This window comes from Cetorhinus maximus, chromosome 18 (genome assembly GCF_964194155.1).
Source record: "Cetorhinus maximus chromosome 18, sCetMax3.hap1.1, whole genome shotgun sequence".
Classification (NCBI taxonomy): Eukaryota; Metazoa; Chordata; class Chondrichthyes; order Lamniformes; family Cetorhinidae; genus Cetorhinus; species Cetorhinus maximus.
Window position 1 is genome coordinate 25,137,083 of NC_135896.1, and position 13,852 is coordinate 25,150,934.

A 13,852-nucleotide genomic window follows, 5' to 3' on the forward strand; every position below is an offset into this window, starting at 1 on the left:
TTTTGTGCTGGAATTTTACATTTGTTTATTTTTTGGATTAACATAAAGCTGAAGATTTATGCAATTATGTAACTGTTCACTGACTACTGAAAGATCACCAACATACCAGCTACAAAATGAGTCCATGTTAAATCCTCAGAGAGCAATAAAAATAATCCAAACCAGCTTGTCAGTTTGTACGTCACTTTTACTTACTCCTTCTCTTGTTCCTGCTTTTTAGCTGCCTCCTTCTTGAGCTTCTCCTTCTCTAGGTACTCTTCCAGTTCTTTCCCTTCCAATTTTACACGACGTCTAATCTATTGGTGAAATATTATGAAAGTCACAGAGCAGGATGACACAGAAATTGTCACAATATACAAAAAACCTGAGGTTCAATTATGTAGCCAGTCAAGACATAATGGGGGCCCAGTGAAAATAAGTTAATTCTTCAAAAACTTGTATGCTTGATAGTATATTTCTCCAAACTCCCTTATTACAGTATCAAATACCGACTTTAATGCTTCTTGCTCAAATAGTTAAGATGCTACAAAAAACATTAGCTGCGCCTAAACATTTATAAACATAAAATGGATAAAGGTACAGCTAATACAGAATGACTTTTGATGGCTGTGGAAAACTCTACCACTGGACAGCACAAAGTACTGATGCTCCAGGATGCTGGCTGACTGAGCAGCGGGGTGTAGATTGTGAATTTCCACCATCAGGCAGACTATTAAAAGGTAACACAGAGCACAGGAAATTATTTTTCCTTAGAGGAAGAAAAAGCAGATTGCCTATCACCCCACTTGTAGCTGTGTAACTATTCATGACCATCTTCAACATATCATTGGTGGAAGCCTGGGAGCTGATTGCTTTCTTGTTTCTTCAGGCAGGGAATGGTGCATGCCCCAGGAGACCCAGAGAGACATTCATTCTTGTTCATTTGTCATTTTTTGAAGCTAACTTTATCAGCTGCAAATGCCTTCATTCATTTACATCCTGGTTCTAATACGTTGAAGAATTTTCATCAATATGTCTAGAACAATGTGTCCACATTTTAAGCTATTGCCATTTTCAGTTGCATACTTACCTCGATATCCATTTTTTTGGTACTAGGATTGTCTATCAAATATCTCGCTAGTGTTCCAGGTGTCGTCCTATAAGTGAGGATCACAGAATTTTTGGGGTCCTGACACCACTGTATGAAAAGATCTCGTGAAAACCCACATTCCATGTCAGATTGACTGGCTAGTACAACCTTTGGACTGGGTACTCGAGCCAGGTCTGAAAGGCTGTGGCACAAAGAAAGGTGACGAAACTGAAAGGGATTATTTCGTTTGTCTTCAAAGCATCTCATTAACTTGTCACTCATCCATTCTACCTAAAATTAAAGGAAGAACAGACAATATTTAACTGCAGTGTCCTAATTCTAGATCAACAAACTTCATAAGAGGTGAGGGTTGCTAACAGCATAAATTAAGCAAAAAGATTGGCTATTGAGGGGAAGTGACATTAACATTTTGACAATAGAATGATTGTAGACCATTGCAGACAAGAATGCTCCCAAAATACTTCGTTAAAAGATGAAGCAAAAATGCTGGCTAATGGCAGTTGCATTATGTTTTAAAAAAACAACTTCCAAAATAAGGTTTCCGATTAGAATTTAGATTTTTATAACTAAAGCAAACTGGTCACTGCATGCAAGTATTACAAAGAAACATAATACTTAAGACAAAGCCTAGTTATTGTGGGAAAATTTAAGAAGTGGGAGTCAAATCGGTTTATAAGCAAATGCTGAGTTGCTGGAGCAAAACATCTATATATCCAAATGCAATTCTAATTAAAGGATGAAGGCAAGAAATTATTTGCTTTTGCAAAATAATTATCTTCAGTTATGGACACTAACTGAATATTGATAGCAATTTGTTTTTCACATTCCACACTAATCAAGTCGTGCCATGTACTCAGAAGCACTGACTTTCAAAATTCTTCAATTGGTATTTAGAGCTAGAAAATACTAAGTATTGCTTACTCTGTTGGATATATTCACTGACAAGACCTGCTGCTGAAGTCAGTTGAACTATTCATTCCTCAATTTCCAAGCCTAAATTTGGGGTTTTTATAAAGTTGGTGGTAGATAGACTTTGTTTTACATTAAAAATTTTCAATGGTTTATACACTTGCCTTTCTAAAAATGTGACAACTTTTATATTTAATTGTGACAATTTTTTTTTAATAATGTGAAGAGGGACAAAAACTGAACTTTGAACTAATAAGACTTTTAACCAATTAAACTTTGATTCATTAGTTTGTAAAATCATCAATGGTTAGCGAGAAATAGAAAAGAAACAAACCTGTGATTTAGAAAACTCCACCACATTATAGCTAACGTTATTGAGTAAAGCAAGAGAATAAACGCTTAGCCCAGCATCCTTGGTCCTCCAGATCTGGTCCAGAAGTTGAGCTAGCTCCAGCACTCTGCCAGCAGTGTCCAGCGCAATTAGTACATTGCCATCACCACGCAAAGTTTCCAGGACATTGGCTGCAAGGGCGAAACAAATGGAGAAAAATAAACATTGATAACGCTTATATTAGCACGAAACAACAATAAATCTTATAATTTGCAGAAATAAAACATAAATAGGTCACATCTGTGCTAAATACGTAATCCAATTATGGAGTCCAAGGGGCTCCCAATTATGTTCAGATGTGGTTCATGTGCTCATTACTCAACTTGCCTAAGGTTCAAAGTAACTGCTTCCATACTGGCTTTCACGGAACCAATTGATGCTTTTCCCTATTGCTTGTTACTCTCTCTTTTATGCTCTATTGGTTATCCCCACGTTTTGCTCCCACTCTCTCCTCCTTCTCTACCACCGATATACTTGGAAAATAAAAGATACCTGCACTTTCAAAAGTTTAACCAGATTTACTCATTTGAGGTTTCCCTGCTTTTTCCACACAAGTACAACCATATTTTAGATCATTTGGTTTAATCTTACGGAATGTGACCTTCTAGAAAGAAGGGAATTGGGGAAGTATTAAATCAATATGGGCATTCACCCCAAAGGATTCTGCAAAAGAATGCCAGAGTATTTATATTCTAATCCTGCAGCTTTAAAAATCCACTTCCTACTGAAATTTAGCACTATGATGCGCAGAAACCATATAGAATTATAATTAATATTCATACTGATAACAGCCCCTTCCACAAAGTGTGTTTACAGTTTTGGTAATGCCCTTAGTTAAGGTTTGACTAACTTTTTTTTATGCATATATACATTTGTAACAATGTTGGGCTGAGTTTTTGTTTTGGTGTCAAACCTCTTACATCAGAAGCATTCCTGGGTCCCAGCCCCACATCACGTCAGCAACTGATGTGCTACACAATTTTGAATGAGACAGCCAATTAGTGGTCAGAGGACATGCATGTTGTCCACTTAAAGATGGTGATGTCCCCCAATGTAGGGGGGTCAACAGGAGGCCCTCCAGCACTGAGAATACAGCAGGCCCACCATCAGAGGTGAGCGCTGTCAATGAAGGTAGGTGTGGGGGTTAGCTTGGGCTAAAATGATGCTACAGCAGTGGCCTCAAAACAGCAGCTTTAAAAGGCTCTTTAATTGCCTTAATAGACTACCTAGACTGCTTGCGGACAGGTAGATGTCACCACCCCGCCCCAAACCAGCCAATGCAAAAATGCCAGCAAACTGGTACATCGCTCTCCGACACCGATTTTCCAACCCTCCTGCCTTCAGCCTCACTTCCGTGATTTGAAAATTCTGTCCCTTATCTTCATCCTTACTTGCAGAGGCAAAGTAATGCCAGTTCAAGTTATATTGGCTAATATAAACAGAAGCACTTGACAAGCTTTAGATGCAAACCTAGATTGAATTGGTTTCAAATTATGCTTTTGTTGCATGTATAAGTAAATTAAATGTCAAACATGATGGTGCAAAGAAACTATAACAGCAATTGCAAAATCAAATCAAGCTGGGTATGGGGTTTTACTTAACTGAAGGTGGTTATACCAGTCCTGCTCTGTTAAAGGTGACCAGACATAACCAAGAGTCCAGTTGCCCTCCTGTTCATTGTTATCTTCAAGAAATCTATCCGTTAATTAGTAATTCCTCTTGCCTATCCACTGATAATCTCTCCCTTGCCTTGCAAAAGTCAGGAGGCCCTGCTTGCTATGTCAGCAAGCAACTCTGGAAATTATGTACGGCACTGTACAACTTCTAACTGGAAAACTAGAAACCAGTACCATAATTTAGTTGGAATAAGAACCAGCAATCAGGAGACACATCCTGGTCAGAAATGAGTGCGGATGAGAAAGTGGTTGGGGGTTATCCAGATTCATAACATGCCAGAAGGGGAAACATGAAGGAGGGAATTGGTAATTTCAGATGCCAGTAAAACAATGGCAGCCACAAATAATGGCCCTGGTCTTCTGGGTCCAATAGCAGTGAACAGTGGGCTGCATTGGAAGTTCCAAGCAGCCAACTTACGCTGGAACCTCAAAATTCCAGTTCACCAGAAACAGCTCTGAGGAAGGCTGATGGTCCCGCCGCGATCTGTCAGTGAGTAAATTTGACTGTTGGCAGGGACTTAGCTACATTTTTAATGGTGATTTATTTAGGAATAGCAGGTGTAGTGCCGGCTAAGAGCAGCCCTTTAAATCAGGAGGAAAGTCTGTACGATTCTGTTACCTCCAGTGCTGCTCACCAGCCCACCAACCATCACCCCAGGTTCACATACTTCCCTCCACGCCACCTGGCTCACACCATCCTCCCCGCACTGGTACTTGCAGCTGACCACCACCAACCACATCACTGTCAACCCCAGATCTCACACATCCTGTCACCCCACCATGCACACCCCCAGCTTAACACCCCACTACTCTCAGCCCCGACTAACATGCCCCCACTGGTACCCCCGGCTCACCACCCCCAACCCACACCCTAGCTTACCAACAGCCCCACAGCCCTTTACTGGCACCCCATTTTCACCACCCACACTCACCCCTGGCTCACTCCCATCACGCATTCCTACGTTACCCCCTCCCTGTCAACCCTGGCTCCTTAGTTCCGGCGATGTCAGACCTGAGCCAAGAGTGTCATTGGGGGATTGAGTGGAGATGGCGGGGGGACCGGAGGCGAGTGTGTTGGGAGGGGGGAGGGGGAATGAGCAGCTATAGGAGTGTGGAGGGTGAGCAACACCAGGCCTGTGGTGCGGGGTTGAGAGCAAGAATGAAAATTTGATTATAAATTAGGCGTAAAGCACTTGGAAACATTGAACTGAAGGCAGGTCTCAAAGGTGTGCCATCAGCTCATGACGACAAAGGGAACATATTTTTCCTTCAACTATGCCTCATATCTCCCTTCAGCAATTGGTCCATGCTGCAGTCGAGAGAGGGATTCTCGCTGCAGCTGATGAAAAAGGTAACAACGCAATTTAAAATGCAGTCAGCAGCATAAACCACAGCTTCATCAATGACAGGAAAATCTGAGTCACTAAGTTTCCTCGGAGAGGGAAAGGGAGAGAACTAGATTTCCCACCATACAATGTATTTTTTTAAATCCTCAAATTTACAGTTTAATAAAAAAGCAAAATAACGTTGATTTCATGATGATGTGAATGCTCACGTAATTAATGATTCAGAAATGTACCAGAACAAGTAGAAAACATACACCTTGAAAATGATCCCTTATATCCGTTCCAACTATGTTTGAAAGCACAGGAAGATTTAAACTGAGCTACAGCTGTTACTTGAATGTGACAATGGTACTGGTCTTTGTTTGATGTAAGCCTGCCAAATCTATACCATCAATTGTTGAAGTACATACTGAGCAATTGTTCATCTCGTTGCTTTCTTCGGGGCTGAACATACGTGGCATTGAAAGAATCTGTGATGAGTAATGAGGGTCGGCTAATCATTTCCAGTGAACATCCATTCAGATGGCTAAGAAATAAAACAGACAATTAGCTTTAAGTAGTGCCCTTAGCAATTACTTTTGAAACCAGCTTCACCAAGGGTCCATGCACATATTTTCCCGTGAAGTTATTAGCAATATACTGCAAAGTTCAAATATTTCAGACTTTGTGTTGGAAACCTGTAGAAGATCCATGCATATTAAAACAGTGCAGCACATAAACATTACTATTTTTGCACAGCACAGACTTTGTGGAGTAAAAGGTCAGATTAAAAAAGTAAACAAAGAAATAATTCTAGTGCTTATGATTTTTGACAAACATAAGTTAAGGTTTAATATAATTTCTTAAACTGCAGATCACTTAATATTGCATCTTCCTTCTGGGCAAATTATTTTTTTTCTCCTAAACTCTCAGTTTGCTTCCAATATGTACACTTTCAAAGGAATCAAAACATAAATGGGTATATATGACAAGAATGGAGGGGTCTGGAGAAATGGTGAAGTGATCTGACCTGTACCACATAGGTATGTACCTTTATCACTGTTTATTATTGAAAGCATACTCTTCCATGTGCAGCTGTGTCAGTGTTTCTTCAGAAGATGCTGATGATCTTACTCCCTGGTGCTGTACATGGGTTTTTACAATAATTAAATGCTGCATACCACTGCTGAGCCAAAACTAGCAATGTTACTCACATTTCTCTCTTATGGTTAAAGTCAACTGCATACACAATTTCTTCTTCTCCATCTTTCACAATCTTCCAAATTGTTCCTCCAATCATATGGCCTGCAGGCAAAGGAGTTATGGAGAGGCCATGTCCTTTACCTAGACACAGGACAGAAAGAAGAAAAAAAAATCAGCATACAAGTGTGAAAGATACCAGCTCACATATTATATTTTAAAATATTCATTGCAACAGAATTTTATTACAGTCCTTGCGGGTACATAACTAAAGATGTGCCTCCAGCGTGTGCACAAAACATAAGACCCAAGGCTTGACAGAGATTAAGCCTCATTGTAACAATAGTTGTGAGCTGCCAACTCCTGTCACGCTTCCAGAGACAGCTCGCCCATTTACCGGGGTCCAAGTTGGGCCAACTGCCTCAGTGAAGGGAATTTCCATAACTCCTGTGTTAGTGCCAGGGGGAAAATGGGAGGCAAATGCAGAAAGGACTGGTAGCATTCCAAGTATGGTAGAACCAGTATTCTTGCTCCTCTGGCTCCAGGTCAAAGTAAGAATATTAAAAACTTAAATTTTTAATACCATCTTCAGTCATCTCCTGAAGGACTACTGGATATTCCACTTGTATTCAGTGCTATCAAATTTGCTGGTGGACTCCTGAATCTCATTTAGAAATGCACGGAGCCTAATGCCCATTTCAGGTGGGCACTTCAGATGTCTGGAAAGCCTTCTCCACCAGTATGTCTGCACCCATGTCCCAGGCACAAATCAGGTGGGGAACACTACCCTGAAATCGGTCTGCGTTGCCCCATTTTGTGCCTGTGGAACAAGGACAATTTTATGAACCAATTCAAAAACCCGTTTAGATTATTTTTTTCAATTATATTCTACCTTTTTGGGGATGGAGGGAGAGCAAGAGAAGGAGTCTTTTGTGTTCTGTATAATTCCCCAGCCAAGAAGTAAGAAAGTCTCAGATCTATGATAATACTCCACTGTAACTCAACAACAGATGTTGTGCTGAAGTAGACTGAGTAGACTCGAACCAATTTTACGTCCCACCCTCAGGTATCAGCTATAGCTGTTGTAGTATTCTTGCCTCTGCGTCAGAGGTCATGGGTTCAAGCCCCACTCCAGAAACTGGAGCACAAAATCTAGGCTGTCACTTCATGCAGTATTAGTGTTGCAAAAATGGAGGTGCTATCTTTCACATACTACTTTAAAACTTGGCATGGTCTGTCCTCTCAGGTGGATGCAAAAGATCCCCTGGCACTATTCGAAGAGTTTTCCCTGGAGTCCTGGTCAATATCTCTCAAAAAAAAAAATTATCTGGTCATTATCTCATTGCTGTTTATGGGACCTTGCTGTGTGCAATTTGGATTGCTTATCCTACATTACAACAGTGACGATGTTTCAAAAGTACTTAATAGGATGTAGTGTTTTGGGGCATCTTGAGGTCATGAAAAACACTATATAAATTTTCTATCTTTCTCAGGTGAAGCAGGTATATGACGTACCTTCAAGCAATCCAGCTGAAATTGAAAATGCATGTAGGCACAGGACATGGATGCATGAATTCCTAAGTTATCCACCTACTGCAGCACACTGGCATCAACCCACATCACCAATGTAAATTTCCCACTGTTTCATGGATCTATGTTAATAAATACAACATCTGGATCCCTATCCATGTTCTGTTTCTGGTCATACCTTTTAAATTGACAATCTGGGAATATTTCAGTTGCTGAATCTTGTCAAATGCTGCATCCACATCATCCAAAGTAAACAGGGAAAACTCTTCTGTGTTGTGCCGAGACTTGTAAGAAGAAATTAAATCAATTTAGAATTTTCCAGTATCAAATTAAATTATGAGCTTAATATCATAATTATGAAAATGAACTAGAATAAACATACATTCTTAGGGTTTTAAATGCTTTTAAAAATTGTTCAAGCCAAAAACAATCATACATAAGGCTGACTAGTAGAGACTTGCTGCAGCTGGCAGCTTCTACGATCACAACAGGAATGCTGTTACTACCAATATTAAGAGCTCCAGACATTGGCGAACATCAGCAATATTCTTGAAGAAATGGATAAGAACACAGGTTTCTTCCAATTAACTCACCTGATAGAGATCATACATAAACATCTGCCCCATCTTGTAAACAGGAATTGTGGCATAAATTGCACAGTTTAAACCCAGCCTCCCAACAGCATAAGGGAGAGCTCCCAGGTGTAAAGGATCCGGATGAGAAAGTAGGATTGCATCAACCAAATGAACATATCTGCAACAAAAATTGCAATGCATTTTAAGATGGCCACAAGTAATTGTCTTCATATCTAATTGATCAATTTACTCAAATAAGTAAAGACAAGAAGTAATTATGAACAACGCACTTTTTAAAATTTTAATCAATAAAATGGCTGCAGGAAATTTAAGCAACTGCAGATTTGAAGTTTGGGTTTGATATGAAACAAATCTACAAAAATAGTGAAATGAGAAACCTGAAACTGGTTAGTTTCTTTTAAAAATAATTGAACGATTTTTGAACCAAGGTTTCTCTAAATTTCTGATAAATGTAAAGGATTAAGTTTTACATGACACAATGTACCATGTGATATATTGAACAAAACAGGCCACTGGAAATTCTGTTTGAGCCCTGGGGATGGGTTAAGGATTTTAGAGAAATTTAAGATTTGAGTCCACGGAGGCACCAGGGCCTCATTGAAATATTAAATGATTATGGATAAAGTATACCCAGATTCTGACGTCAAGTTAAAACAAGAAAATAAAACCCAAGAACGTAAATTAGAATCAATGAAAAGCAACTTCCAAGTGGACGTAAAGATTTTTTTAAACTTGAAAGTCATTGTTATAGTCTAATGAGCAAGGCCATAGATTTTTTAAAAATTTGGTTTTATTGAAAGTGTAATTAGATGGAGGTTTTAATAAACAAAGGGGGTGAATTTCAATAAAGTGAATGATCTTTTTGTATCTCTAACTTTTCTTATGTTCAACGATCTCTGAAAGAAGCTATGTCTGGAAAATAGACAAAAACTTGTATCAGTCTTGACTGTGATGCCCCCTCTAATGATGAATAGACTATAAATAGTTACTGCCTCAGCTGGAATGTGAAGAATGGTCATTTGGATCAGGTACCAAATGAGTTCTAATATCCTCATATTCACAAAGTTACCAGCCAAAGGTGATGGGGACCTGAGTAGAGCATTCAGGCCCTTGATCCTCTTCCATCAGTCAATTAGATTATGGGTGATCTGCACTTCAACTCCATTTACCCACCTTTCCTCTGTATCCCCATATAAATTTACCTAATAAGAATCGTGCAATCTCAGATTCCTCCAATAAACCATTGGCAGGACCAAAGCTGTCGCTTTCGGCCCCTGCCACGAACACTGTTCCTAGCCACCAACTCCATTCCCCTCCATGGACACTGTCTCAGATTGACCCAGATCATTCGCAAAAAAAGCATCCTATTCAATCTTGGGCTGAGCTTCCAACCCTATATCCTCTCTGGCACTCAAACCATCAACCACCACCTCCATAACATCACCCCGTCTCCACGCCTACCACAGTCTAATTACTGCTGAAACCCTCATCCACGCTTTTGTTACAGATTGAACTATTACAATGCTTTCCTGACCAGCCTCCCATCTTCCAATCTCTAAACTTGAGTTTGTCCAAAACTCTGCTGCCTCTGTTTTAACACACGAGGCTATGCTCTCCCATCACCGCTGTGTTCACCAACCTACAATGGCACCTGGCCCAGCTATACCTCAATTTAAAATTCTCATCCTTATGTCCAAACCTCCCTAGGGCCTAACTCATTCCTATCTCTGTAACCTCCTCCAGCTCTACAATCCTCCCAGAATTTTGCATTCTTCCAACTATGGTTTTTATGCATTCCCGATTTCTTTCACACCGCCATTGCAGGCCATGTTTTCAGCTATCTAGCTATAAATTAAATCATAACAATAATATTTTGCTTACTTTTTTAGTGCATCAATTATATCCATGGAGAAGCTTTCGTCCCAGCCACAATCAAGCAGAAAGCGGAATTCATCCACCTGCAGCATATAGCAGAGGGCAGATTCCTCCTGGACTCCAGAAATAGTGGTCAGTTTGATGATAGACGTCATTGTTGGTTTTCAAATAAACAATCAGCACTGGCAAAGTTGAAAAAGATGTCAACACACATAAATAGAATTTATACAGAATTTAAATAGAAACAAAATAATGTCACTGACAAAGTGACATCACCTTTGGAGATCAATGAAAAAAAAATTACATAGGAATATATCGAATATACGGCACAGAATCTGACTATTCGGCCCAACTAGTCCATGCAGTATTAATGCTCCGCTTGAACCACCTCCCTCATCAAAATCTATCACTGTAACCCTTTATGCCCTTCTACCTCATATGCTCATCTAGCTTCCCCTTAAATGCATCCAAGGCCTGTGCAACCACGAGGAAACTAGGCAGTTGTCTAGAGCGGCAAAATTTAGGGGTGTGCAAAAAAAACTCAATGAACTACTCATGAAACCAAATAAGTAACAAACAGACTTCAGGAGTGGCAATGAACTGTTCACCCATAGCACCTAATACTCTTGCGCTGGCCCTGAATGCATCTACACTATTCACTTCAACCACTATTATCTATTTCTTGAATTCAGCAGATAATTTTTAAAGTAATTTATTCTTAATTAAGTTATCTTAACCAAGATATCTTTCAGGCTCAGTTTAATGGTTGATGTGGTGCCACACAGGCTTGCACTTCTTACAGATTATTGAACATGTGAAGCTGCTAAATTTCATTTGCCGTTACTTCTTCCATCTTCCTAAAAGATTCAAATTTTCTTTCTGGGTGAGCTCTGTCACGCAGGAAGGGGGCTGGTGAAATTAGGCCCTAACAGGCATATTGGGTACAAAAGCTGGTTAAAGAGAATGGTGAACTGTGCTTGCTGCCCATAAGGTAACTTGTCAAATCTCTATAGCATAACCTTCCATTTACTTGGCACTTTTTCCATTTGTTTATATCATTCCTACAATGGGCTACCCACCCTGCATACCAGACCTTGTCAAGGTTCAACATTATCTCCTGCTTTGTCTTCTGTACCTCTAGGTATATAAAGGATTTTTTTTAACCAGGGCCAGGATTTTACTGCCCTTTCGCTTGCGTGTCTCCCCCTGGCAGATGCGGTGAGCCATTTCAATCTCCATTCAGTTCGGTGGGACCGTAATATCCCGCCAGGCAAGCGAGGCTGTAAATACTAGCCCATACCTTCTTGTGCTGTAACCTTTAGTCACCCAAGTGACTCCAACACAAATTCCAACATTCCTCTATTCAAATCCTACTATTTGAAGTGTATTTCCATTCCTTTTTCTTACTTCCAAAATTTATTGCTTCACATTTTTCTACATTGCACTGCATCTGCCACCTATCCATCTCGCTAATCTATGACCTTCTGCAGACTTTCACAATCCTCGCCATTATTTGCCGTGTCCTCCATTTTGCTGTCATTGGCATATTTGATTTTCTTCCCTAATTTCTGTTCAGATCATTTGTACATATAGTAAATTTGAAAAACCTCAATACAGACCCATGTTTCATGTTTATTAATCATTAGGCTTTATATAAAATAAATAGCTTTATTGTAAGCCATAGCTTCCTCATCCTCATAAAATTCCACATTACCATTGAGTTATAAATATTGTATAGAAAGCGTAACAAAAAAGATCTAATTACCAGATTGCCAACATAATATTAGATTTCCTTCGCCCACTATCTGTTGCCACTGTGCACCCTCAAATTCCTCATGTTCATTATCCAACCTCCCTCCCTACACACCATCTGCCCCCACACCCCCTCCACAACTTCCGCCAGCAGCCTTTTTCTTCAATTGTCACCATTAGTACTTATCTTCCACCAAAGCAGGAATCCTAATCCCGCCTTTTTACCCTATTCCCTTACCTCCCTTTCCTTTAACCACCTTAAGTGTTGACGCTGTCACTTCTGCAAACTGCAATTCTGGTAGTATATTTCACAGCCTAACAAACCTCTGTGCAAAAGGTTTCTCCTGTCGGCTCCTCCAAATCTCTTACATTTAATTAATCGTTATGACCACAGCAGATGTTAATTGCTGAGCAAACCAAATCCCAGAGGGAAACTTGGCTTACAGGCCATATCCTTTTTCTTTATATTCTTAAAATGAGAAGAGAACATACTGATCTCAGCAGCAAGAAGTCCTGTAACACTTTTGTGATTTTAAAATTTAAAAATAAAAGCTTTATTAACAAGAAGAAAACTTAAGCACACAAGATTACACTTACATAGTTAAAATTAAATTTTACAAAACATTCCCTCAAAAGACTCCCTACTTGGTCAGACCCACAAGTAAACACCTTCCAGGCAATACTCCCTCATAGAAGTTAACTATAAAACCTTTCATGTTTTTATTTTGTCTCTGCTTTCAGGTCAATAAAATGTAACATACCCTCTTTTGTTTACCCATGGAATTGCTGTAAGATGCAAAAATATTTTTTATCACCTGACTTCCCTTTGATATTCAAACAAACTCAACTTTTCTAAAAATGCAAACGCTAGATCCAACCTATTTACTTGTACTTCAAGCCACCATAATATTTCATTACAAATGCACAACCTAACGCCTCTATCGTTTCATGTCTTGAACCTCCCAGACAATCTGTCTCTAGTAGCCTTTCCCCAGCTTAGTTAAAATATTTACAAATACAGAGCCTTCTTCACAGAATAACACCATATTCTCCAACAAATATTTTTAAAAATAACATCCACTCTCACATAATCTATATTCCCTCCTTATGGATCACCCAATCACTGGAGATAGTCTGTTCCTAACCCTCACAGAATAACACCATATTCTCCAAAAATATTTTTTAAAATAACATCCATTCTCACATAATCTATATCCCCTCCTTATGAATCACCCAATCACTGGAAATAGTCTGTTCCTAACTATTGTGAACTATCCCTTCATTATTTTAAACCTTTGTATCGAATTACTCTAATTTCATCTGTTCTAATTAATCAGTCTCAAATATAATGTTTTTCTTTGCATTTCTACTTCTTCATACAGAGCAGCTTTCAAGTGATTCTGCACACACTCTTTCCACACTGAAGCACACAATACTCCAATTTTAACTTTCATAATCTACATCATTTGCCACAAAACCAAGTATTGTTAGATTCTTACAGTCTTATC

General features: G+C 39.3%; 1 protein-coding gene across 1 annotated transcript in view; it reads right to left on the reverse strand.

Annotated features, from left to right (window-relative positions):
- Positions 1 to 13,852, reverse strand: part of cpsf2 (cleavage and polyadenylation specific factor 2) — a 30,101-nt gene that overhangs the window by 14,895 nt on the left and 1,354 nt on the right. Inside the window, exons 2-9 of the mRNA XM_078562224.1 lie at positions 10,599 to 10,774; positions 8,715 to 8,874; positions 8,300 to 8,405; positions 6,606 to 6,735; positions 5,823 to 5,938; positions 2,334 to 2,521; positions 1,070 to 1,360; positions 196 to 296 (exon numbers count right to left, since the gene is read on the reverse strand). Coding sequence (XP_078418350.1) covers positions 196 to 296; positions 1,070 to 1,360; positions 2,334 to 2,521; positions 5,823 to 5,938; positions 6,606 to 6,735; positions 8,300 to 8,405; positions 8,715 to 8,874; positions 10,599 to 10,747 — 1,241 coding nt within the window. The 5' untranslated portion in view covers positions 10,748 to 10,774. The remainder of the gene's footprint in view (positions 1 to 195; positions 297 to 1,069; positions 1,361 to 2,333; positions 2,522 to 5,822; positions 5,939 to 6,605; positions 6,736 to 8,299; positions 8,406 to 8,714; positions 8,875 to 10,598; positions 10,775 to 13,852) is intronic.